General features: G+C 44.5%; 1 protein-coding gene across 5 annotated transcripts in view; it reads left to right on the top strand.

The window, feature by feature from the left end:
* Positions 1-26555, top strand: part of LRRC3B (leucine rich repeat containing 3B) — a 95235-nt gene extending 68680 nt beyond the window's left edge. For all 5 annotated transcript variants that reach the window (XM_019953616.2, XM_070781527.1, XM_070781528.1 and 2 more), the window contains exon 2: positions 25290-26555. In XM_019953616.2, coding sequence (XP_019809175.1) covers positions 25452-26231 — 780 coding nt within the window. In that variant the 5' untranslated portion in view covers positions 25290-25451 and the 3' untranslated portion in view covers positions 26232-26555. The remainder of the gene's footprint in view (positions 1-25289) is intronic.
* Positions 26556-27117: the final 562 nt, after the last annotated feature.

Genomic DNA, 27117 nt, shown 5'->3' with positions numbered 1-27117 from the left:
AAAAAAAAAACATAGCTTTTAAGGGAGTGAGAAAGAAGTAGGCAACGATTGGAGAGTGAGATATTATTATAAAGTTTCTGTTCTCATTGGCATTTACTTGTTCTTTTGTGTTTATGGAAGTTCTTTTTCACAGGTAACCTGAGATGACAGCAAATTGTGTAAACGAACATAATTATAGGTGTTGATTTTATGGTTAAAAAAAGTAATATTGAATATGTAGTTGTAACAGGGAAAGCCTTTTGAAAACAAAGGCTGAATTAAACATACTTACAGGAACACATAGGGCTTCCCAGGTGGGCTAGTGGTAAAGAATCCACCTGCCAATGTGGGAGATGCAGGAGGCTCTGGTTTGATCCCCACGTTGGGAAGATCCCCTGGAGGAGGGCATGGCAGCCCACTCCAGTATTCTTTCCTGGAGAATCCCATGGACAGAGGAGCCTGGTGGGCTATAGTCCATGGGGTTGCAAAGAGTCTGACACGACTGAAGTGACTCAGCATGCACTCACACACGATAGGAGCATCGGGGTAGCACGTGAAACCTCTGTTCCTCACCATCTAATAGGCGAGAATAAAGCTAAGCCCCATTAGTTCTACCCAGCAAGAGATGGTATTCCGTAATGTTGATGGACCCAAGATTGTGAATTGGCAGACTCAGGTCAGTCTGTGCCACGGACTGAAGTGAGCTTTTCTGAGCGCTCGGACTTTCATCTGTGAAAGGGAAGACCGTGGTTCGCACCTCTCTGGGTAGCTCTGAGGGTGGGATAGGATGATGTGATGTGTACAGAGCATCTGGTCCAAAGGAAGGGCCGTATAGCTCTCAGCCACCACAATTACAATCATCCTTCTCATCGCCTGACAATCATGAATGTCAATCACTGCCTGGTGCGAGAGTAACAACCAGATGGCTGATGAACCTGCTATAAGCAAAAGCATTTCTGAAGTGGCCGAGGCTCTTGAATTGAAAATGTAAACAAAATGATTCATTTAATAACCCGGCCGATGCAAGGTGCTTACCAGACTGAGCAGGGTTTAACCAGACCCACTTCACCCCATGGCCAAGATACACCATTAACCTGCGGTGACCCTGCAGTGACCAAGTCTCACTCGGGACTTGGCAAGAGCTGGGTTTTGTTTTTTGTTATTTTGCCCTGCTGGGTCTTCACTGCTGCGCATGTGCTTTTTCCGTCGTTGCAGACAGCGGGAGCTACGCCTTGTTGCATTGCCCAGGCTTCCCATTGTGGTGGCTCCTCTGTGGAGCACCAGCTCAGGGTGGAGGCTTCAGTGGTTGCAACACACAGGCTCCCACACGGGATCTTAGTTCTCCAACCGGGGACTGAACCCGAGTCCCCTGCACTGGCAGGCGGATTCCCAGCCCCTGGACTACCAGGGAAGCCCATTGGCAAGAGTTTTGTAGTCATTCCTCCTCCTTTATCCAACACATATATCTCATGCTCCTTTTGTTTCTCACGTGCTGCCAGAATTCAGACCCCTCTGGACACTCACTGTGTCTGGTCATCGCCCCCTTTCCCTCGCAGACTCTCCTTCTCCTTCGCTTTCCCCTCCCCAGGTACACACGCGTGTCACCTGCAGGAGAGGACGTCTTTGGTTGCTGTCTCATCACCCGGTTTACTGCATGACTACATTGCGTTTTGCTTCTGTTCCTGGTGGAAAGAGCTATTTACTTTCCCCCAGGAAGTCCTGTCGTTGAAATGGGAAAATACGCTTCTTGGCCGAGTGCTTCCAGAAAGACCGTCCCCAGCCTGGAGAAAAGCCAGACGCTGCTTTGGTGGGGCGTTGTCTGCTCCCTGGGCCCCTGCCACACCCCCGCTCAGGGTGCTCGTCCAGGAGCCTCACTGTCCCCCTTGGGCAGGTCCATTCCTTTCCGTTGCAGTTGCACGTGGCGTCTCCCCACAGAACATCAGCGTCAAAAGATTACTATTTTTCCTCCTTCTAGATCAGTTATTTCCTGTTTCCTCTTCCTTTGTGTTTATCCCAAAGGATGCAAGATCTCAGGTTACCTAATTGGTACTCTGTGTTTCCCTACACGAGCATTCTGCCGCATGCATTAAAAATGGCAGACCAAAACAATTCCGGCCATATATATTTATATATATCAGGTAAGCCTGGGCAGGCAATTCTGAGATCTTTTATATTCTAGTCGTGCTGAGTTCCAAGGCGTGCTGAGGAGTCAGCTGCCCCTTTGGAGAATAGGAGGAGGTTCAGAAAGATCAAGATCTGGGAGAGGGAAATTCATGAGGTTATAAGGCTTCCCTTGACCCATCCACGAAAGGGACAGCAGGTCAGGTCACACCTATAACAGAGGCGTGGCAAACACTGGCTTTTCACATCAGGTGGCCAAAGTTTTGGAGCTTCAGCATCAGGCCCTCCAATGAATATTCAGGATTGATTTCCTTTAGAATTGACTGGTTAGATCTCCTCTCAGTCCAAGGGACTCATTGGAAAGATTCCTGGTCGCTTTACCACCCTGTCCAGCCCAGTGGCCATCAGTTCTTCTGGGCCAAGAGAGGAATCACTCAGGATTCCTTTGGTGCTTCTGCTGCTGTTTAGCCACTAAGTCGTGTCCGACTCTTTTGCGACCCCATGGACTGTAGCCCAGACTACAGTCTGTCCATGGGACAGATCAGGCTCCTCTGTCCATGGGATTTCCCAGGCAAGAATACTGGAGTGGGTTGCCATTTCCTTCTCCAGGGGATCTTCCCGACCCAGGGATGGAACCCACATCTCCTGTTTGGCAGGCAGTTTCTTTTCTACTTTTTTTGCTTATTTTACAGAGCTGGGATGCTCACTTTTCCTGAAATACGTGCCAACAGAATTCCTGAGGAATAAACCTCTGTTTTTACCTTCAGGACAGCTTGCCAGATGTGTCTCGGCACTGGCTCTTTGGGCTGTCAGTCATGGTGAAGTCTGACGGAGCCTGACCCTCCGGCTACACGGCTTCCACCTCTCACCGTTTTCTCAGGCTCCTTCTAGCTGGAGCATCTCATCCCATTTCTGCTGGTGAATCAGCCAGTGTAGACAGTTTGCCTAAGTTATTCAGTAGAATCATGGATGAACAATTCCTTTGGAAGCCTCCCTCTTCCCACCCTTTAAAAAATAAAGTTTTGATACATGTATACCTATGGCTGATTCATGAGGTTTAACAGAAAACAGCAAATTTCTGTAAAGCAATTATCCTTCAGTTAAAAAATAAAAAATAAAGTTCCAGCCCTCTCTGTGAAGCTTTCCATTTTGTGATAGTGGCCAAGGAGCCAAAGGTGAAAGCAGATTGCGTGGAACTGGTCAGTAGAGCTGGTTGCCATGGCATCAAGTCAGAGAGTCAATCTACACGGCATTTAAAGGACCAGCCAAGGTCAGAAATTGGGCCTTGGTGGTGGAAAATCTTGCTGCTGCCTTGGCCTTGAGCATGACATGAGCTGTGTCTCTGTTTACACTTCTGTGTCTCTTTTCTGACAATTTCCAGTCTTTTGCTCCAGCTTTCTTACTGACCTTCTGTAAACATATTTAATAGTTCAGAGTGAACTTGATATTCCTGTGGAATTCAGAACCCAGATTTTGCCCTGTCGGCATCAATCCATTCCCCGCCCCCCCACACTGGAATATTTGCAGTGGCTCCAATGTTCTCTCCAGCCTTCTTGACTTTGCTGGGGTTCGTGTGTGTGTGTGTGTGTGCGCGCGCACGTGTGTGTGTGCCTCCTAAAACGATCTCTCTCCTCAATCTCTGCTTGTCAAAGGGTTTCCCATCTTACTACTGTGTGTCCATGGACAAATGGTTAAACCTGTCTGAACCTTAGTTTCTTTATCTGTAGAAGGAGGATAAGCACTTCAGAATGGTGAAGATGGGCTTGGTAATAATGCCGCAGTAATAAATGATCCCCAGATCTCAGTGGCTTCAAAGTACAAATGTTGGGGAGTTGCCTAACAGTCCAGTTAGTTAGGACTCCAAGCTTGAACTGCCGAGAGTGTGGGTTCAACCCCTGGTTAATTCTTATTCCTGCTGTGTGTCCAGTGTGTTAGTGACGGGATCTGCCTTTTATGAGTTACTTACAGACCCAGGAAGACAGAGGAGGAGATTCAAAGGGTCCTTAAAACTCACCTAAGTTCTGCTGAGAATGCATCAGCAAAGTGATCACACAGAGACAGCTAACTTCAAAGGGGGTGGGGAAGTACAGCCCTCCACCTCCACCAAGGAGCCCTGAAGATGTTCTGAAGCACCGTAGTGACAACCACACCTCCGTCAAGGCACCTGGTAATCCAAGGGTCTCATACAGACGTAGGTGCTGTCACTATACTTCCTCTTTGCAGGGCCAGCTGCAGTGTGGTGGTGAGGGAGACAGAGCACACGCACACACGCATGCACACACACCCACATATTAAGAGAGAGGGAAGGAGGGAGAGAAAGAAGTGACCTGCAGGGATTCTACACAAGTTCAAATCCTGCCTTAGCTAGTTACTAACTCTGTGACCTTGGGCAAATTATTTAACATCTCTGGGTCTTAATTTCTTCACCTGGAAAATGGGGGTACAATTGGCAACTGTAAATTCCTCCAGAGGTGTTTATGCATTTTAAACATGAGTGATTATAAGATTATCAGATGTAGTAAATGATGCCACAGAGGTATGTGCTTATTGCATGAATTAGACAACTGCCTTTTTTCTTCTAATATTAAGATGTGGTAGACATTATATATCTGTGTGTGTGTATGTGTGTGTGTGTGTATTGTTTGTTTGTTTGTGAAAGTCACTCAGTCGTGTCGACTCTTTGTGACCCCATGGACTATATAGTCCATGGAATTCTCCAGGCCAGAATACTGGAATGGGTAGCATTTCCCTTCTCCAGGGGATCTTCCCAACCCAGGGATCTAACCCAAGTCTCCTGCATTGCAGGTGGATTCTTTACCAGCTGAGTCACAAGGGAAGCCCATGTGTATATATATATATTTCTGTGTGTATATTGGTGCTTTTTTGTGTGTATATTCTTCTTGTTTTTTAAAACAGCTACATACTATCCTATTTTTTGCCATATCTTAATTGAAGTTCAATTGTTATAGTAGAATTCAAGGAGACCTTGGTTTCATGAATCCCCATTCACTGAGCTGTTTCCTGCTTTATTCCCCTCAAACATAGGGTCTAAAGGCTGTGTCTGGTGCCATTCAGTGGCAATGATAATTTAGTCCAGTCTCTATGTTAGGACACCTTTTTCTGGTGGCAAACATTCTCTTCAGATTGTATTGCCAAAAGTTCCCCCAAGTAGAAAGCATCCTGCTCTTAGATTTAGCCCCAGTGGTCACTTGCCCACTAGTGGACTCAGCTGTGGTGTAGGAGTCATCTGAGCTCCACCCCTTATCTCACCAGCTGAGCACCACTCTGGACCCCTTCGCTGCCCTCCTCCCATAAGCTTGGACCTGATCTGGGTGCCGTAATGTTTGCTGAGTGATGGACCTGATCTGGGTGCTGTAACATTTGCTGAGTGATGTGCCTGTGACTTCTTGGTGTTCCCTATTCCTTAGGGTCCCTTCCACTGGTTTTTTTAAAGTTCAATTTGAAGCCCAGTCTGGTTATCCTAGTCCCACTCGGCTCACGCACAGCCTTTCTGTCTCTTGCATCTCCCACGTCCTCAGCTTACATGTCTTCTTGGGTGTGTTCCATAGCTTCTCTCGTACATACCAATATCATAACCAAGAGTGAATCTTTAGCTCAGAAAAAAAAAAAATGATCAACTGTACATGCCAGGCAGGATGATCACTTGTCAAGCTTTCAGGGGAGAAGACTGGGAATGGGACTCTGCAAACAAGAAGTTTATTAAGAAGTAGTGCACTTGGGATCAGCATTTGTGGATGGGATGGGATGGACTGGCGAGAGGAAGAAGTTACCCTGTGATGCAGAGCCTTGAGATGACCTCAGCCCACCCCGAGGCAGCTCAGAGCTGTCCCAGAATGGTCCAGTGTGGCCAGGACTTTCTCCCTTTCCCTGGTCAGTCATTGCGTGTGGGTTCTTCCTGGGAGGCAAAGTGAGTCTGCTTTGGAGACGGTCCCTGAAAAAGGTTTTCCCCGTCAGCTTCCCAGTATCTGGAACAAGCCCTTCCTATTACATAAGCTCTTCCTTGCAGGGCCATGTGGGTGGCACTTTGCAGGGTCGGCTCCAGAGCAGGACAGGACACTGGGAACCAGGGTCCAGTCCCTTCCCATCACATGAGCTCAGAGTGAAGAGGACACGCCCGGCCATTCCAGCTTCCTTCCCTCTCCTGCAGCCTACCTGTGTGAATGACGGTGGGTTAAAGATACTCCTGTGTTTTGTTTTCCTTTCATTCTTCTTTCGGGTTTTCATACAGTTCTTCCTTGCGTCTGTTGTTGCTGTCCTCGGCATACTCTTTGCAGAATACTTTCTTTTTGTTGCTATGAAAGTCGGTGCATCTTCTGCATTATAACTGCTCTCAGTGTGGTCTTCGCATCCCTTTCCCTCTACTTCTAAGGGAATAAGATGAGTCCAAACGTAACCTTGTTTTATAAAACTTGGGCTACTCTGTGTGACATCCTTTCCCTTTCCTTTGAAGAAGTTGCTGCCGGAGTGAGCTTCCCCACCGCCTCTCTGCTTCTATCCCAACAGCTCATTTGCATCCAGCCCCCTCAATATTGCCTGGCAGCAAGGGGCACAGGAATAGCTCAGAGACTCGGAACCCACAGAAGAGCAGCCGCCGCCTCGCCCCTGTACGCTCGCAAGCTGAGCTGCAAACAAGTGGCAGGATTGATTCATTTGAATTTCATCTCCCTTCATTTCCTCCACTTTCCTTCTGGTGCTGGCGATAATGAGTGGTGAAAATGACCCAGGACCCAGGAGGTGGATGAAAGAGAGAGAGAGAGAGCCCCAGGGGTTGGAAGAATCCAGAGTCTGACTCATCAGACATTAGCCCGAGGCTTCTCCACCTCCTGCAGCAGCAGCAGCAGCAGCAGCAGCAGCATTGCCTGTGGCCATGGGGCAGAGCCTCCAAACAAGGAGATGTCCCCACGGTGGCCTCTGGGAACACTGTCTGCGAGCGCTTCCTTTGTTGACATTATAAACACGCCTCTCTGAAGCTTCCACCTTGGTCATCTCAGAAAAAGGCTCAGGAACCTCACATGTATCTGGGAAGACTTACATGGAAGTTTTATGATAAATTAAGAGAAAAGAGACCTTTATAAATATGTCCACAGCCAGACACCCAGGCAACTACCCTTCTCAGGTCAGCAGATAACAGATGTGCTGCCCTGTGGAGGATAACAGACATACATTTAATGTATTTTTTTGAAGCATAGTAGATTTACAATGTGTTAACTTCTGCCGTACAACAAAGTGATTCAGTCATTCTTTTCCATTATGGTTTATCGTAAGGTATTGCACATAGTTCTCTGTGCTCTATGGTAGGACCGTGTTGTTTATCCATTCTTTACATATAACAGCTAACATGTGCTAACCCCAACCTCCCACACCATGCCTCCTCCAGCTCCCTTCCCCCTTGGCAACCACCAGTCTGTTCTGTGTCCATAATTCTGTTTCTGGGCCACAGATAGGTTCCTTTGTGTCCTATTTTAGAGTCTACCTGTAAGTGATATGATATGATATTGTCTTTCTCTGACTTATTTCACTTAATGTGATCATCTCTAGGTTCGTCCATGCTGCTACAAATTTCATTCTTTCATTCTTTTCTTTTTATTTTGTTCTTTTTGATGGCTGATTAGTATTCCACTGTGTACACACCACATATCCTATATCCGTTCTTCTGCCGATGGACATTTAGGTCATTTCCACAGACATATCTTGCAAAGAAAGGGCCACAGAGGTAAGAGAGCTTGCTGTTTCTTTGTTGAAATGGAAAGTCCAGCCTCATCAGGGCATATTTGCCTGTACCAAAAGACAATAATGACCTTTTCCAAACCACCCCCATCATCCCTGCTTAGAGCAGACTTTCAACCACTCTGTCCTAGTTCTGCCTACAGAAAGGCAAGCACGGTCCCAATCTTAGATAGTTGTTAATCAATTGGAACAGACCTCCCTGGATGCCCAAAGAGATAAGAGTCTACTACCTGGATAATAGAAGAGTCAGCTCTTCATGTGGTCAAGGCCTTTGCTTCCCCATCATGAGATGAGTGCCATCTGTTTCCTCCACTGAAGAGAACTCGGTGTTGGAGTCCTTCCAGGACAGCCTCACCTCCGGAGAGCTCCCTGCAGCTAAGCACCAGGAGGCCTTATAGACTCATAGACGCTCCCTCTCCCTAAGGGTCGATGGTGAGCTGAGACAGAGGACAGGCAAAGAGAGAAATGCTGCACAACTAAAGTGAAAAGTCCACTTGGTACAGATTCAGTCTGTCTCTGCCACTTATAGCGTTGTTTAGTCCCTAAGTCGTGTCTGACTCTTCTGGGACCTCTTGGACTGTAGCCTGCCAGGCTCCTCTGCCTGTGGGATTTTTGAGGCAAGAATATACTGGAGTGGGTTGCGCTTTCCTTCTCCAAGGGATCTGCCTGACCCAGGGGTCAAACCCAAATCTCCTGCATTGGCAGATGGATTCTTTACCACCAAGCCACCAGAGAGGCCCCCTCTGCCTCTAAAAGTGAAGTGAAGTTTCTCAGTCATGTCCGACTCTTTTCAACCTCATGGACTGTAGCCTGCCAGGCTCCATCCATGGAATTTTCCAGGCAAGGATACTGGAGTGGGTTCCCCATAAATATTTTACCTTCATGTTTTGACTATGTGTTTCTGAAACTCACAGTCCAGGCCAATGTCACTGGCTTGATGAGACAGCATCTGAGAGGCCGAGACCCATCTCGGCATGTTAAACACGGTGAGCCCACCTGGCATGCTGGGGCATCAGCCTACTGATTCTGCTGGATGCTGGTGTTCTTGAGCGGGACGCTGCCTTCTTCACTTTCTCAATGTGGAAGGCTACCCGCGTCGATTTGGGTCCTGACTGCGTGAGAAGCAGGTCGCCATTAGTGGTGCTCTCTCTTCCTTGGTTTCTCGGCTACCATCTAGATGAAAGACAGGGGGCACGTCTGCACCCTGTCAGGCTCTTTGGTTCTTGAGAAACGTCTGCTTTGTTTTCAGCCATTCAGCCCTTCATTGAGCAAGCAGGTCCTGAGCACCTCCTGGGTCCCTGACCCTGAGTCAGCCCTGAGGCTGCTCACGACCACCCTGTCCACCCTGCCTACCTGTCACTTTAGGAACTGCTGAGGTGCAAAGAAGTGTGTGGGATGCAGGGTCCTGGGGTAGGGGCAGCGGGGAGAATGATGTCCTCATGCTTAAGTTCAGTGTCACTACGTCAGGGAGTCGGGAGGCCAGCCCAGACCCAACATTTCCCCCGTTCTCACATCCTGAGACAAAGCAAAATGCCAAGGTGGCGTAAAAACCACCCACCTTCTCCTGACCAGTCGTTACTGGAGCTGACTGTGTGCGGACTTGCTTTAATACATAGGCAACTTGGTCACAGGTGCAAGGGTCAGCAGAGGATGAGATGGTTAGATAGCGTCATCGACTCAACAGACATGAGTTTGAGCAAACTCTGGGAGATGGTGAAGGACAGAGGGGTCTGGTGTGCTGCAGTCCATGGAGTCACAAAGAGTAGCACACGACTGAGTGACTGAACAAGAACAATTTGGTCACAGCTTCTGAAACTGTCCAATGGGCAATCAAGCTGGTGACTGCTTCTTAATATTCTGATGATTTACATTTTAAAAACTGTGCAAGCCTTCAGAGGAGACAGAAATGGGAATTTGTTATCTTTTTCTGGGAGTGGCTCTCTCCTCTGCCTGACTTTCTTATCTTCACCTGGACCGATTCTTACCTTTCTTACTCATCTTACCTGGCTGGTTTCTTCCCCAAGATAGAGTACATGCTGGGATGGAGAACACACATTCGGTTTTATTTCAATTGGCATTTTACCTCTGAGTGAGGTGTTGAGGAAGTCTTACTGCATCCTGCAGACAATTAAGTGAGTTTGGAAAGTTTTATTTGGTTGGTTGTTGACAAAAGCTAAGTCCCTGGATAGCTGTTAATTTTTCCGGGTGATTCCCAGAGGCAAGTCAAACCAACACAGGGCCCCACAGTTCCCCATGGACGTGCCATGAACTACGTAGTATGGAAACTCAGTTCTGGTTTCCTTTTTTTGTTTTGTTGAGTTTCCTTACGTAAAAGGAAGTTTGGGGGGAAGAAGCCTATGTTTCACTAAGAAGATAAAGGACTCGGGTGGAGAACAGGAAGAGGTGAGAACAGCTCTAGGCTAGACCCAAGCCATTAATCTGAAAGCACAGCCTCGTTCACCCAAGGGCATAATTTCATGAACAGGAGACTGCCTGTCTGAGGATCCTTTGGCTTGAATTAAATTGTCATCAGTAGTATCCAAGCAAGCCTTCTGTGTGACTCTATAATTCTGCAGATACTGTTTTTCCACCTTATCTTCTTCTCTAAGGAAGACTTAAGTCTGGTTTTTTTTTTTTTATGTATATTAACATATTTGTTTATTAGCATGCTTAATTAGTGCATATTAGCATGCTAGCATATTTATTTATTTTTTTAAAAAATGGGAGTGTAGTGTCACTTACAATGCTGTGTCAGTTTCCGATGCACAGCAAAGTGATTCAGCTATTCATACACATGTATTCATTCTTTTTCAGGTACCTTTCCCATATAGGTTATTACAGAGTATTGAGCAGTGTTCCCTGTGCTATACAGTAGAGGACATAGCTTTTTGAAAAGCATGTATCACAGGATAAAATCAGTGAGGAAAAGTTTGATCTTACCTGATCCCCCATGAGGTCACCAAGAAGATGGAATTTGACAGTGTACCTTAGGATCCTTAGTGGAATGAAGACTCAGCCTGAAATTGAAGGCAAATCACATGAGGGTTCAGGATAATTTATCCACTGCTTGTTTTCTCCTAGCATGTTGGAGGGGTGGCAATTCTACTTGGTTTTTCACACAGGCATTCTGGAAAGGAAAAATTGTCAGGTTCTAGAAGGAAGGATAATTTGAATGCAAGGGAAATCAGGGTCCAGATGTCAGCCTCAGGTTATCAGCCTGGATTACTCGGTGACACTTTCTGTGAAGTCACAGGTCTGGGCAGGCGTGCTGGTGGGTGAGTGGCCAAAATGAAATTGGAGAAAGCCTTCCCTGGGGGGTCTACCTTTAGGTGTCTGCAATGGAGAGCAGGTTTCATTTGATGGACACCTTTTGCAGACAAAACAACAGGTGAGCACCTCAGAGTAACTGCATGCTGGCCATAGCGCCTGAATTAACAAAATATTGTTTATTTCCGTTCTGTTTCATCACAGTTGCTAAGGCATGACCTTGAAATTCTTCATGGAGATTGGGATTGACATATATACACTCCTGTGTATAAAATAGATAACCAATGAGAACCTGCTGCATGGCACTGGAGGAAAAAAGAAGGCACAGTCTGTTTGCAGGACGTAGATTACGTTAACTTAGAAATGCATTCCAGTGTACATTAGATGCAGACAAATACTGTGTGATTCCACTTATACGAGGTGACTAGAACACCCACATTCAGAATCAGAAAGTACGTTGGTCGATTCCAGGGACTGGGTGGGGCGCTGCTGTTTAATGAGGACAGTTTCAGTTTAGGAAGGTGAGAAATTCAGGAGACGGATAATGATGAGAATTGCAATGTGAACGTACCTACTGCCACTGAACAGTACGGTTAAATACAGTTAAATTAGTATGTTTTATATTGTGTGACTTTTACCACAATAAAAATATTTTAAAAAATAAACATGATAGATTAAAAGATTATGTGATAACATGGGAAACTATTGATAAAGTGAAAAATTCAGCCAATGGTATGCATACAGTATGAGTTTCATATCAGTATGTGACACTCTTTATATATATTTTTTAAGTTTTTCAAAACTTATTTGGAAATAATTTCAAATTTTTAAAAAGTTACAAAAATAAAAGTAGTACAAGGAAGACTCAAAAAAACATTCCCCACTGAATCTCTAGAAACTTGGTTTTCCCTGTAGTTGTCCCTCTGATATTTGTCTCTGTTTGCATGATGGCTTCTGAAGCCCTGTCTCCAAGAGTATGTGTCAAGCAGAAATCGCTCAACAAATAGGAATAACTAACATTTACTGACTTAGTGCCACATCTTGTTTCAAGTGCACCTAAATGATCTCCTTTAATCCTCACTACAAATAGAAGAGGGTTTCCCAGGTGGCCTGGTCGTAAAAAAAAAAAAAAAAAATCTGCCTGCCAACGCAGGACACCCAGGTTTGACCCCTGGATTGGGAAGATCCCCTGGAGAAGGGCCTGATAACCCACTCCAGTATTCTTGCCTGAAGAATCCTATGGACAGAGGATCCTGGTGGACTACAGTCCTTGGGGTCATAAAGAGTCAGATATGACGGAAGTGACTTAGCACACACCCACAAATAGAAGAAGTATAGCTACTGCTGTGATCGTTGTTTATACAGGAGGAGACTGAGGCAAGGCAAGGTCATGGATGGAGCTGGGACTCAGTGTCAGATACAGTCTGACCCCCGAGGCCCTGGTCCTAGCTACACAGATGGAGCTCTGACCCCACTCTGGGCGCTGAGCCATAGGCACCAGGGGTATGGGAGCAACCAGTATTTAAAACGTATTATCCAGATTTGATCTTGGTCTTGAATGAATGTCTTTCATCTATGTATTGGCTTTCCTGAGCTGCTTGGGGGATGCCGTAGCAGTTTGGAACATTATTGACGCTCATGGTCAGTAGACAGAGTTCTACTGATAATGTAACTGCTAATGCCCTTCAGCATTGAGCCACTACAGCCTTCTTGAATGAGTTTTCTATTAAACTTTAAGAAGCATTTTTTTCTAATAGCTGTTGGTATGAATCTGTTAAATGTCAATCGGGCCTTGTGATAATTAACATAAATATGTTAACTTTTTAAACCGTTAAATGTCCATGTGTATCAGCTAGCTTTTTTGAGATAATAGTGTGCCCAAACCTGGTGGCATTTGCGTACAAGTTCATGAGTACCTGAATGGTCCTCTGGTCTAAGGTGGGCTCACTCATGAGTCCATGAGTCCAAAACCCGCAGATCCGATAGTTGACTCTGATGCTCTGGTTTGGGTTTCCCACATGTCAGTGTGTGGCTGGGTCTAGGCTGGGACAGTGGTGAGATTCATGGGATCATGCACTGCCCAGCGTGCTGGCCGTGGTGGCTGGGCAGATGCCAAGAGCAAAGCAGGGGCACGTGCTCTTGAAAAGGCCGAGGCTTAGAACAGGCAAAATACAACTTCTGCTCCATCTGCGATCAAAGCAAATCCTAAGGCCACTTCTTTTTTTTTCTAGGAGTTCAGATTTATTCATTTTAAATAATAAAAATACAACTTTCCAAGAATTTGATGCAATTATAAGAAATTACTCTGAAAATTCAGTTTCCCTAATTTAAAAAGTTCCAATTTAATTACAGCTTACAGTGGAAATATGCATAAAGTTGTCAGTTTGTGTCAGTAAGTTGCATGAGAAAGAGGATATAATTTTGAGAAGGCAAATGTAATGTACCATTTATAACAACTTTTCTTAAAACCATAGTCTAAATATTCTATTTCTCATATTCACATTTCTTAAAATCTAATCCTGTTGAGATATGAGTTAATAAGAGTTGTAACTGTATATGTTTAATAACTATTTGCCACTCCAGTATCCTTACCTGGAGAATCCCATGGACAGAGGAGCCTGGCAGGCTACAGCCAATAGGGTCACACAGAGTCAGACACAACTAAAGTGACTTACCACACACACAAGTGATTGAATGTCAAAGTTAGAGGCTTCAGTTCAGTTCAGTCGCTCAGTCATGTCCGACTCTTTGCGACCCCATGAATCACAGCACGCCAGGCCTCCCTGTCCATCACCAACTCCCAGAGTTCACTCAGACTCACATCCATCGAGTCAGTGATGCCATCCAGCCATCTCATCCTCTGTCGTCCCCTTCTCCTCCTGCCCCCAATCCCTCCCAGCATCATAGTCTTTTCCAATGAGTCAACTCTTCACATGAGGTGGCCAAAGTACTGGAGTTTCAGCTTTAGCATCATTCCTTCCAAAGAAATCCCAGGGCTGATCTCCTTCAGAATGGACTGGTTGGATCTCCTTGCAGTCCAAGGGACTCTCAAGCGTCTTCTCCAACACCACAGTTCAAAAGCATCAGTTCTTTGGCGCTCAGCTTTCTTCACAGTCCAACTCTCACATCCACACATGACCACAGGAAAAACTATAGCCTTGACTAGACAGACCTTTGTTGTTAGAGGCTTAGATATGGCTAACTCCAAAGCCTTCTCTTTGAGTTACCACTCTCTAAGGTTTTCAGGGGGCTTCCCGGCTGACAGTAGTGGTAAATAACCTGCTTGCCGACGCAGGAGATGCAGGTTCCATCCTTGTGTTGGGAAGCTCTCCTGGAGAAGGAAATGTCAACCCACTCCAGTATTCTTACCTCTTAAATCTCATGGACAGAGGAGCCGGACAGGCTATGGTCCATGAGGTCACAGAGTCGGACACAGCTGAGCACACATGTGCAAGGTTTCAAAGCCCTTAAGGATCATGTTATTAATGATTTTCCAAAAATAAAAGTGGTGCCTGAGGCAGGATGAGGAAATCGGAGAGCCTGAAATTGAAACACAGTAATATCCCATTTGTTGCAATTTATTTATGGACATGTAAGTTTTAATCGAGATATTTCTTTCATTAAACAAAATGATCCTTTGTGCTAGCTATAGATTAGTCATTTTTTCATCTCTGCCTGCAATGAATCTTATTAATAGTTGGTGGTGATTATTTCTGTATGGTAATGTTATTTGGCCTGAGAAGGATCAAGTGGCAAATTGAATTCTCATTTGCAAAACATGTCACCTCGTATTCCTTCAGAATATTTGGATGAAGTAAGAGGAGAAATAGTAGAGATAATATTAAATGTTCTTTAGTTAGATCTGAATTTACCAGTTATCATATTCTGTGGATGGTTATGCTATAAAAATTACAGGACACCAGAGGCCTTTGGCAGGGGGACCAAGTATGTTTGGATAATTCTGAGTTAATAGGTTCCTTTGCTGTAACTTCTCAGAACCTTAAATAGGCTGATGACCATTGTAACTCTCAAAAAGTGTGTTTCTCAGACTTACGAGACTGCAACTCACAGATGGTATTCCACAGAACCCTTGGGAAATCTGAACTTGACTGTGATGCCTTTGAAAGCGTGTTCAGAGTCTGTAATATTTTGTCAGGCATCTGCTATGAGAGTGGCACAGTTACAACCATACATGAAACCTGTGAAATGAGTGTTATTCTTATTTATAGCTGAGAAACCTTGGACTCCAAACAGTCGCTTTGTTTTCCCAAGCTCCCCCAGCTGGTACCCAAACTGAGGGTTGACCCTGGTTTTATCTAACCTCAGGCTTATGGTGTGCTGTACTCTTATCTAAGACTCAGACAGTTTAAACGACTTTTTAGGGTGACTCAGCTGGTCAGAAGAGACATTATGTCTTGCCTACTTTTGTACTTTCTGTAACTCCTAACAGAAAATAGCTTATCAGTCAGTAGCTTCAGACCAACCCCTTTTTTCCTTACCTAGTTAATACTATGACTGTGCTCATGGCAAAGATTGAAATAGTAGAGAAGATTATAAGATAAAAAGTCAAAATTCTCTACACCATCTGCTCTAGAACCATACTCTGAATATAAGACTATTATCTATTTTTTATATAAGGTTTTTATATAGGCATTTTATATAAACATTCTTCCATAATGTTTTAATTATACGTGTGTGTGTGTGTGTGTGTGTGTGTAGATTGATCTCTTTTGTTTTACATCAGTTCAGTTCAGTCGCTCAGTCGTGTCTGACTCTTTGCAGCCCCATGAACCGCAGCACGCCAGGCCTCCCTGTCCATCACCAACTCCCAGAGTTCACCCAAACCCATGTCCATTGTGTCAGTGACGCCACCCACCCATCTCATCCGCTGTCATCCCCTTCTCCTCCTGCCCCAATCCCTCCCAGCATCAGGGTCTTTTCAAATGAGTCAGCTCTCTGCATCAGGTGGCCAAAGTATTGGAGTCTCAGCCTCAACATCAGTCCCTTCAATGAATACCCAGGATGGACTGGTTGGATCTCCTTGCAGTCCAAGGGACTCTCAAGAGTCTTCTCCAACACCACAGTTCAAAAGCATCAATTCTTCTGTGCTCAGTTTTCTTCACAGTCCAACTCTCACATCCATACATGACTACTGGAAAAACCATAGCCTTGACCAGACGGACCTTTGTTGGCAAAGTAATGTCTCTGCTTTTTAATATGCTATCTAGGTTGGCCATAACTTTCCTTCCAAGGAGCAAGTGTCTTTTAATTTAATTGCTGCAATCACCATCTGCAGTGATTTTGGAGCCCAGAAAAATAAAGACAGCCCCTGTTTCCCCATCTACTTGCCATGAAGTGATGGGACCGGATGCCATGATCTTAGTTTTCTGAATGTTGAGCTTTAAGTCAATTTTTTCACTCTCCTCTTTCACTTTCATCAAGAGGCTCTTTAGTTCTTCTTCACTTTGTGCCATAAAGGTGGTGTTATCTGCATATCTGAGGTTATTGATATTTCTCCCAGCAATCTTGATTCCAGCTTGTGCTTCTTCCAGCCCAGCGTTTCTCATGATGTACTCTGCATAGAAGTTAAATAAGCAGGGTGACAATATACAGCCTTGACGTCCTCCTTTTCCTATTTGGAACCAGTCTGTTCGTCCATGTCCAGTTCTAACTGTTGCTTCCTGACCTGCATATAGGTTTCTCAAGAGGCAGGTCAGGTGGACTGGTATTCCCATCTCTTTCAGAATTTTCCACAGTTTATTGTGATCCACACAGTCAAAGGCTTTGGCATAGTCAGTAAAGCAGAAATAGATGTTTTTCTGGAACTCTCTTGCTTTTTCCACGAGCCAGCAGATGTTGGCAATTTGATCTCTGATTCCTCTGCCTTTTCTAAAACCAGCTTGAACATCTGAAAGTTCATGGTTCACGTACTGCTGAAGCCTGGCTTGGAGAATTTTGAGCATTACTTTACTAGAGTGTGAGATGAGTGCAATTGTGTCGTAGCTTGAGCATTCTTTGGCATTTCTTTGAGATTGGACTGAAAACTGGCCTTTTCCAGTCCTGTGGCCACTGCTGAGTTTCCCAAATTTGCTGGCATATTTAATGCAGCACTTTCATAGCATCATCTTTCAGGATTTGAAATAGCTCAACTGGAATTCCGTCACCTCCACTAGCTTTGTTCATAGTCATGCTTCCTAAGGCCCACCTCACTTCACATTCCAGGATGTCTGGCTCTAGTTGAGTGTGAGTGATCACACCCTCATGATTATCTGCATTGTGAAGATCTTTTTTGTACAATTCTTCTGTGTATTCTTGCCACCCCTTCTTAATATATTCTGCTTCTGTTAGATCCATACCATTTCTGTCCTTTATTGAGCCAATCTTTGCATGAAATGTTCCCTGGGTATCTCTAATTTTCTTGAAGAGATCTCTAGTCTTTCACATTCTATTGTTTTCCTCTATTTCTTTGCATTGATCCCTGGGGGGATCATATATGTACATCTTCACTTAATATTTACTTGACATCTCTTATTAAAAGTAATTATATATAATGGTATATTAGTTTCAAGTATACAACATTGATTCAGTATTTGTATATATTGCAAAAAATTTTACTACAATAAGTCTAGTTAACTTCCATCATCACTCATAGTTACATTTAGTTGATTTGCAGTATTATGTTAGTTTCAGGTATACATTATAATACTGCTATACTTTTATAGATTATATTCCATTTAAAGTTATAAAACGTTGGCTGTATTCCTTGTGCTGAACATCTCATCCTTGTATCTTGTTTTTTAATACTTAGTCGTTTGTTACCTCTTAATCCTCTTTCCCTATTTTCCTCTTTTCCCGCCCCTCTCCTCACTGTTAACCAGCAGTTGGTCTTCTGTATCTTGACACTGTTTCTGTTTTATTTGCTTGTTTCTACATATTTTGAATTCCACATATAGTGAAAATATACAGTATTTGTCTTTCTCTGACTTACTTCACTAAGGATAATATCTTCCAGGTACATCTATGTTGTTGGAAAAGGCAGGATTTCATTTTTTTTTTAATGGCGATAGTATTTCATTGTCTATGCAAATGCCACATTTTCTTTATCCATTCTTTATCCAAGTGTTAATGGACGTTTAGGCTGTTTCCATATCTTGGCTATTGTGAATAACGTGGCTGTGAACATTGAGGTACGTGTGTCTATTTAAATTAGTGTTTTCATTTCCTTGATTTTAGATCTGAATCCTGTACTTTCCCCACCAAGTCATTGATTATGATAAGTTGGTTTTTTGTGGGTTTTGTGTGTGTGTGTGTGGTAAGAGTCATCCATCCCAGTCAGAAATGCAGCTGAATTCAGCAAGGATAATGCTTTCTAAAAGCAGTGTTCAAGTTGCCTCTGCACCTTGGAGCATCTTTGGGAGCCTACACTTAAACGTAGATTGTGTGTTAAGAGTTTGCAAAGCTCTCACTCTTGCGAATACCTTAGGCACTTGGTGGGAAGTAATAATAACAGAGAAGCTGAAAGAAACTGAGACAGATGGGTTCCCACTCGGCCTTCCTATAACCTTGCAGCATGATGAATAATAAATACAGATGTCAGGGAAGACATAATCTTATCTTTATTCTTTATTTAGTACACAGTGAGAGAGAGATAGAGAGTTCAAAAAAAAAAAAAAAAAGTGTTGTTTATTTGTTAGTGCTGACTCAAAAAAAAAAAAAAATCTGAAAGTTTCCCGATAAGTTTTGTTCTAGGACCTTAGTGAGGACTATAGCCTGAGAGAGACAACCTCTTATTAGCTCCAAGGAAGTACTCTGGAGAGGAAATGGAGCGGCCAGGATATACAGTAAGTCCCTTGCAAATGAACGAGTTCCTTTCCAAGAGTATGTTCATAAGTCCATCAAAGTTAGCCTAGATACCCAGCTAACGCAATCAACTGTATAGTACTATTCTGTAATGGTCTTATAATCCTTTTTGCACAAATAATACACTAAAAAATACAAAAAAATAAAGAAACATTTCCAATCTTACAGGACAGGACCTTGTAAAGTGCACAAGTACCAGCTGCATCAGCCTGCTTTTTCACTTGCTTCCTCACATTATAGGCTTGAAATAAAAATACTACACTAATGTACTCTATTCAGTAAAGTACACAAAAGCCCAACCACTTACAGAGGATCCACATATATAATAATGTACACCAGACTTGTGATTGGACGTTAGACTGAGCAACAACTTAGTTGACAGAAAACTTGAGCAAATAAAGAAATCAGTATGTAATTTCCTAACCACTGGCCCACCAGAGAATTCCCCTATTATGCCAGCTTTTTAGACAAAGAATTTAAATGCACAGAAAGGTTTGACCAAGGTCACAAATAAGTGACAGCCTGTATTTAAACTTAGATAATTAAGTTACACCAAAGCAGAGCTATATATTTGTCTAAGTTGGGGCGCTTCAGAGAGTTAAAAGCAAAAGTAAACTGGTAATGTCTAGGTTATACAGTCCCCTGGTTTTTTTTTTAGATTTTTATTTTATATTGGGGTTTAGCCGATTAACAATATTGTGGTGGCTCCAGATGAACAGTGAAGGGACTCAGCCATACATATCCATGTATCCATTCTCCCCCAAACTCCCCTGGCATCCAGGCTGCCACATGACATTGAGCAGAGTTCCCTGTGCTATACAGTAGGTCCTTGTTGGTTATCCATCTTAAACACACCAGTGTGTATTTTCCATCCCAAATTCCGTAATTATCCCTTTTCCCAGGAACCGTTTGTTCTCTGTGAGTCTGTTTCTGTTTGGTAAATAAGTTCATTTGTATCATTTCTTTTCAGATTCCACACATAAGGGATGTCTCCTTCTCTGCCTGACTTAACTTCACTCAGTATGTCAATCTTTAAGTCCATCATATGCTGCAAGAGGCCGTATTTCATTCTTTTCAATGGCTGGGTAATATTCCATTATAGGGGCTTCCCTGGTAGCTCAGTCAGTGAAGAATCCACCTGCAATGCAGAAGCCCCAGGTTCAATCCCTGGGTCGGGAAGATCCCCTGGAGAAGGAAATGGTAAACCACTCCAGTATCCTTGCCTGGAAAATCCCATGGACAGAGGAGCCTGGTGGGCTGCAGTCCACGGGTTCAAAGAGCTGGACATGACTGAGCAGCTAACATTCCATTTTATGTATGTACCACATCTTTATCTATTCCTCTGTCGATGGACATTTAGGTTGCTTCCATGCAAGAGAGAGTTTAATGAGCCATGGAAAGAACTGCCTTCTCACTTAGTAGGCTGCTAAGTACATTTTTTTTTTCTTTCTGGAAACAGTATTTGAGGATTGCCACCCGATCCCAGCATTAATTACTGAAGCTCAGAAACTTGTGTGACAGGGGACCTCCCTGACTGTCCAGTGGTTCAGGCTGCACTTCCACTGCGGGGGGCACAAGTTCGATCCCTGGTCAGGGGAGTTCTGCATGCCGAGGAGTGCAACCAAAGGGGAAAAAAGGAAACTTGTGTGACAGGGACACGGGAGCAAGGCTGGGGTCTGGGGGTCAAACCGTCCTCTGTGGGGGCGCAGCTCAGCCCTGACAGCACAGCCAGAAACCCTGCAGCTTCCTCGTGGCCCCGGACTTATTGGAAGGGAATGAGGGCATGAGGATGGGGCAGAAGTAATGAGTTGAGGGATGCGAAGGGGAATTTAGGAGGCAGAAGAGGTGCTGTTTCATTTGGGCTGTCCCCTTGCTGGGTTGTCTTCCTCCTCAAGAGGGCGGGCGGAGAGCTGCTGTGCCTGTCACCTCACCAAGGTGACCCCAGGGCTCCTTTATGTCCCACTCACTCATTCTGAAGTTAGCAAGGAGGCTTCCCCACACCCCAGCCCCTCGCCCCGCAGAAGGATGGCTTGTTTGTTACTCTGGGTTTGTGGTTAGACCTGACAGGGTCAGAACAAGAGGGCATTTAGGCGCCTCCTTAGCTCTGCCCTCTGCTGGAGAAGCACTGGTGTCTGCAGAATGCCTGGTTTTCACTCTGAGAGTCACATCTCCCCACAGCTTCCCTTCCTGGGAATAGCTGTTCATCTAACCAGTACTTGCAGGCAATGCCAAGCTGATAATCCCTTTGGAAAACAGTCAGTCAGCGCGACAGAGCAGAGAGACAGTTCTTCTGTCCTCCCTGCTGGAGGTAACCTTGATGCGATGTCTTTGGACGTCTCTACATGCTGCGTCTTTCTGTCACTTCAAAGTCCTGGGTGAGAGTGAAGGCTCTGGAGGCTGTTGCAGCAATAGCGATGTAGCCAACCCCAGAAGATTCCATTCCCTTTTTGTGAATCACAGAGAGAAAATGAAATAGTTTTGAGTCCAGCCTCTTTGAGTGCAAGGAATATGCAGGATTTATACTCCCAACAGGCATTTCATCCTGTGTATGGGTGGACCATATAGGGCATGAAGGATTTCATCTCGAGACAGATTGCACTCTGATGTTGAGAAGATACGTTCTAACCATCTCTTGTCTGTGACCATGAGCATTGGACTGACCATTCTGGAGAAACAAAGCCTAGAGATGTGTGCTGAGAAAAAGTTCTATTCTTCAAGTGGGAATCTACACTTGTGATTTTGCCGGAGGCTACTACTGTTTTGACATGTAAAACCAACAGATGTTTGATGAGCCGACGTTTATGTGCCAAAATAATGAAAATAATTACCGTAGGGAAGAAAAAGCACAGCTAGATTGCTGAATATTTCATTGATTCATTCATACGATGATAGATATTTATGTAGCACTACGCTACAAGTTGGAAATGGTTCTGGAATAATAATAATAACTATAGCTAGCAAGTGTTGACCACTTGGTACCTACTATGCATTGTACTAAATGCTTGGCATGGATTATCTGATACAATTTTCATGTCAACATTGTCATCAGATGCTTTTATAATCTCTATATGAGGAGGAGCAGAGTGAGGTAGAGAGGTTAATAACTTGCCCACGGGCACAATGATCATAAGGATGAAAGCTGAAAAACAAACTCAGTGCACTGTTTACCTTGTAATTATTTGCTATTATTTCTACACGAGGCAGAAACCAGTCCCTGCCCTCACAGGGCTTAGAGTCGAAACTGTTGTTGTTATTTAGTCACCAAAGTCGTGTCTGACTCTTTTGCAGCCACATGGACTGTAGCCCAGGCAAGAATATTGGAGCAGGTTGCGTTTCCTTCTCCAGGAGATCTTCCCAACCTGGAGATCAAACCTGAGTCTCCTGCCTTGATGGGTGGGTTCTTTACCACTGAGCCACCTGGGAAGCTCATAGTCTAAATTAGAGGATACTTTTCTCCAGATGGATTCGGTCTCTGGAGAGATGTGAGTGTGCTCCAGAGGAGGGTTTGCACCGATTCACAGGATTTAGGAGGGTGGAGGTGGCACATACTCAATTGGTGGAAGTTGCTTGATGACAGGAAACTCTAGTTTCTCTATTCACATTCATTTGTCCATCTCCTGTCCTCCACCCAGGAACCTGTGCCTGTCCTCTGCCACCCTCCTTCTTCTCTGAAGTAGCCTCCAGTACCTTCCTTTTATGTCTTTTCTCCCCCATCTAGGCAATGACTACAGTCCCCAAATGCCCCGCAATGAAGGTTTGCAGGAGGGAAAACACGGGAGGGAGGTGAGCCTACACTGCAGATGAAACGAGCTGTTGACGGATGGCTTAGTCAGCCTCGGGGTTCAGCTGCAGCCTCTCTGGCATTTGAGGGACTCGAGATTCCAAAAGCACGTTCATTTCATTCTGCTGTTGCTAATCTGATTTTTTTCCGTGATGAACAACCCAGTTCGTTATGTTTTCAGCTCACATTAATCTTCTTTTCTGTGAGTTTGGTAACATTTGGAGTCATTTCCCTCTCTATTTATCCATCTGGGATCTTTAGAAAAGACAAGTTTGCAAAGTCTTTTGTTGCTCACGGCTGTAAGAGGGATGAACCTTTTCCTAGTTCCTTAGATCCTGAGAGAGAATCCTCTGAAGTCAGGCACAGGTTCCCAGGGCAGGGAGCCCCCTCCCTGGGGCTCATGGGATCCTCCATGTGGCACTGAGTCGCAGCATAACAGCATCGGAAGCCGCAGCAGTCCCTGGACTTTGTTTGTCCCCATGGAGCAGATGGAATCGAGAAAGAGCTGTAGGGGTAGCGAGAAGAATTGAGATTCACCAGTCAGAACAAAGGCTTTGGCTTGATTGCCATCTGTACCACTTATGAGCTCTGTGATTGTGGACAAGGCCCAGAGTCTGTCTGAGAGCCACTTCCCCAGTCTGCGAGAATGCCTGTCCTCTTTACACAAGCGAGCGGTTTCAAGTGTAAACTTATATTCACATCTCTATTTTGGGGCAAGTTCATAATCTTGCTCATATCACTAAAGCTTTGCAATTTCTTAGGCCTTTTCCCAACAACAGCTCAACAGGAAATATATATATATAGATGGATATATGTAAAAGATATATGTATATATATATAAAGATATATACATATATTTTATATAAGTATATATAAAAGATATATATATATATGTGTGTGAAAGGTGAAAGGCACTCAGTCGTGTCTGACTCTTTGCAACCCCATTATTCCCTAGGCCAGAATTCTGGAGTGAGTAGCCTTTCCCTTCTCCAGGGGATATGTACATATATTATGTACATAATATATATTATATATATAATGCTTCCCCGGTAGCTCAGCAGTGAAGAATCTGTCTGCTAGTGCAGGAGACACAGGAGACATGGGTTCAATCCCTGGGTCAGGAAGATCCCCTGGAGAAGGAAATGGCAACCCATTTCAGTATTCTTGCCGGAAAAATCCCACAGACAGAGCAGCCTGGTTGGCTATATAGTCCATAGGGTCGCAAAGAGTCGGACATGACTGAGGGACAAAGCAAATAAATATGATTTTATATATATAAATGATTTATATATATATATATACACACACACACACACACACATAATGGAAAGAAAAGAATAGGGTATTGAGGAAGACTTAGAGGCTAGTATTTCCTTTTTGGGGGAATGTTACATTTTTATTTTAGAACATTTCCCTAGAATAGATTACTTGAAAGAAAATTACAATGTCAAAAGATATATGTATATATATACACATATATATATATGTAAAATTTAATGTTCTCAATAGATATTGCCAAATTTCTTTCCAAAACATATTCTCAAAATATGTGTTTATGAGGATGCCATATTATTCTGTTCTTATAAGCATACAGATGGTATTTTTAAAAATTATATTGATAGAAGAAAAACATTCATAGCTCATTTTACAGTTGCATTTCTTTGGCTGCTAATTATGTCATTCCCCACCCCCCACCCCCAGCTTCACTGACATAACTTCATACAGCACTCTATAAGCTTAATGATTTGGCTTACATATAAGAGGCTAGTATTTCTTAAAACTCTTTTTATACTAAAAAAAAAAAAAGAGCTGTGTGTCATATTCGAAGATCTATTGGAGAGGGACTACACTGTTTAGCAAACAAAGAGAATCCTTTGGAAATTCAGGTAAGGACATCCTTCTGGGTGTGGTGTAGTCCCCAGAGGCCCCAAGGGAGGCAGCTCCTTTGGAGAATCCAGGCTGGAGGCCCCTGGAAACACTGTGCTGGGAAGGTTGGGATGTACCCATTCGTCTCATTCATAATTCAAGTAAGGGGTTTCTTTAGGGAAAATACTCCAAATTGGACAGCCGTTCAAAAGCCATGAAAGTCGTTGTTATCTGCGGTCATCAACTGTAAAATATCAGGGCGATTTCTCGTTGCGGCTCATGTGAAAGGCTCATTCGCATTGATGCCTCTTGCAAGAGGAGGGAGAGGGGTGACTCCGTCTGGTTGCCGTCAACTTTAGGAAGGGCACAGGATGTGGCGCAGGCCAGTGGAGAGGAGAGGAATCTGGACTGTTTGCTCAGATTCCGCACCAGGAACAACAAGGCGACGTCACTTGGAAATGTCGTCGTTTGTTGACCTTCCGCTCCCCCAGCACCTGGGATTTGAGCAGAGACGCCATTACACAGATAACGCCCAATGGTGCTGATGGAAATTACCTGCATAAACAGCTCGCCTGCCTGCATAAAATGCCAGATGCCTGTTTCGTTGCGATGCACCCCCACTCCCCGTTTGCAAAAGAGCTCATTACGTCTGCTTTCTTCCCTTTAGGTGCCCACGCAAGGACCAGCACGATGAAGAGATGCGTGTGTGAGTAGCAGCCCTTTGGACCACGCCGGAAGGAGACCAACCGTGTGGACAGGCTGGACCGTGAGCACACGTGCTTGCCGGAGTAGATGAGGCTTGGGCCTGTGATTATGCTGACATTCCAGCATGAATCTGGTGGACCTGTGGCTAACTCGCTCCCTCTCCATGTGTCTCCTCCTCCAAAGTTTCGTTCTCATGATACTGTGCTTTCATTCCGCCAGTATGTGTCCCAAGGGCTGTCTCTGTTCTTCCTCTGGGGGTTTAAATGTCACCTGTAGCAATGCGAATCTCAAGGAAATACCTAGAGATCTTCCACCTGAAACGGTCCTCTTGTACCTGGACTCCAATCAGATCACATCCATCCCCAATGAGATTTTTAAGGACCTCCATCAACTAAGAGTTCTCAACCTGTCCAAAAACGGCATTGAGTTTATCGATGAGCACGCCTTCAAGGGAGTCGCCGAGACTCTGCAGACTCTGGACTTGTCTGACAACCGGATTCAGAGCGTGCACAAAAACGCCTTCAATAACCTGAAGGCCAGAGCCAGAATTGCCAACAACCCCTGGCACTGTGACTGTACGCTCCAGCAAGTCCTGCGGAGCATGGTGTCCAATCACGAGACAGCCCACAATGTGATCTGCAAGACCTCCGTGCTGGATGAACATGCTGGGAGGCCGTTCCTCAACGCTGCCAATGACGCCGACCTTTGTAACCTCCCTAAAAAAACGACTGACTACGCCATGCTGGTCACCATGTTTGGCTGGTTCACCATGGTGATCTCTTACGTGGTGTACTACGTGAGGCAGAATCAGGAGGACGCGCGGAGACACCTTGAATACTTGAAGTCCCTGCCGAGCAGGCAAAAGAAAGCTGACGAGCCCGACGACATTAGCACCGTGGTGTAGCGTCCGAGCTGCCTGGCGTCGAAAAAGAAATCCGTTTGGGATTGCGGTAGAATAAGCTGGTTTACTTCTCTCATCCATTGTAAACATTTGAAACTTTGTATCGCAGTTTCCTTTGAATTATGCCACTGTCGAACTTTGAACAAACGTGACAACCTAACAACTCATTTTCGTTTAGGCAATCCACCCCTGAATTGTACCCCTGGCGGTATATTCCCGAGTCGGCTACTTCTCTGAACCTCAGTTAGATCCATCTCACTATTTAATAATGAAATTTATTTTTTTAATTTGAAACCAAATAAAAGCCTAACTTTGAATCATGAAAAACAGAGTGACTTATTGGTCCAGAAAACTCTACAGTCATTCCATTGCTTTAGAGAGAAAAACAGACAACCCATGTGAACCCAAAGAGCGATCCCAATGAGAGATGTGTTATTAAGTTCTCCTGTACACTGGGGAGCCATAGCTGAGTTTTCAGCCAAGTAAAGTGTCTGTCAGACTTCAAAAGAGTAAGGCTTAGCAAACCCGGGTGATAAGATGTTGCGTGACATCCTGCAGAGCCTTAAGTTCTGTTGCTTCTAAATGTTTGGTACCTAAAAGTCAGTGTGTTTAGCTAAACACACCATGTCTACTCTCTGCTAGACACATGGGAAAGAAAAAGACCACACACATTTTGTCCTCAAGATTACCTTGCGGTGAACAGAGGCCTCTGACCAACACAGAAATGCCTATGCCAAAAACGAAGGTCCTGGTAATCATGCAAACATCAGCTTGCAAGCCCGGTACAAGGCCTTTGCCTATTATTACTATGGCTCTAGGGCTTCCCTGGTGGCTTAGTGGTAAAGAATCTGCCTGTAATATAAGAGATGCGGGATCCATCCCTGGGTGG

The sequence above is a fragment of the Bos indicus genome, chromosome 27, assembly GCF_029378745.1.
Source record: "Bos indicus isolate NIAB-ARS_2022 breed Sahiwal x Tharparkar chromosome 27, NIAB-ARS_B.indTharparkar_mat_pri_1.0, whole genome shotgun sequence".
In the NCBI taxonomy this organism is placed as follows: domain Eukaryota; kingdom Metazoa; phylum Chordata; class Mammalia; order Artiodactyla; family Bovidae; genus Bos; species Bos indicus.
This window is presented reverse-complemented; position numbering and strand designations above follow the sequence as displayed.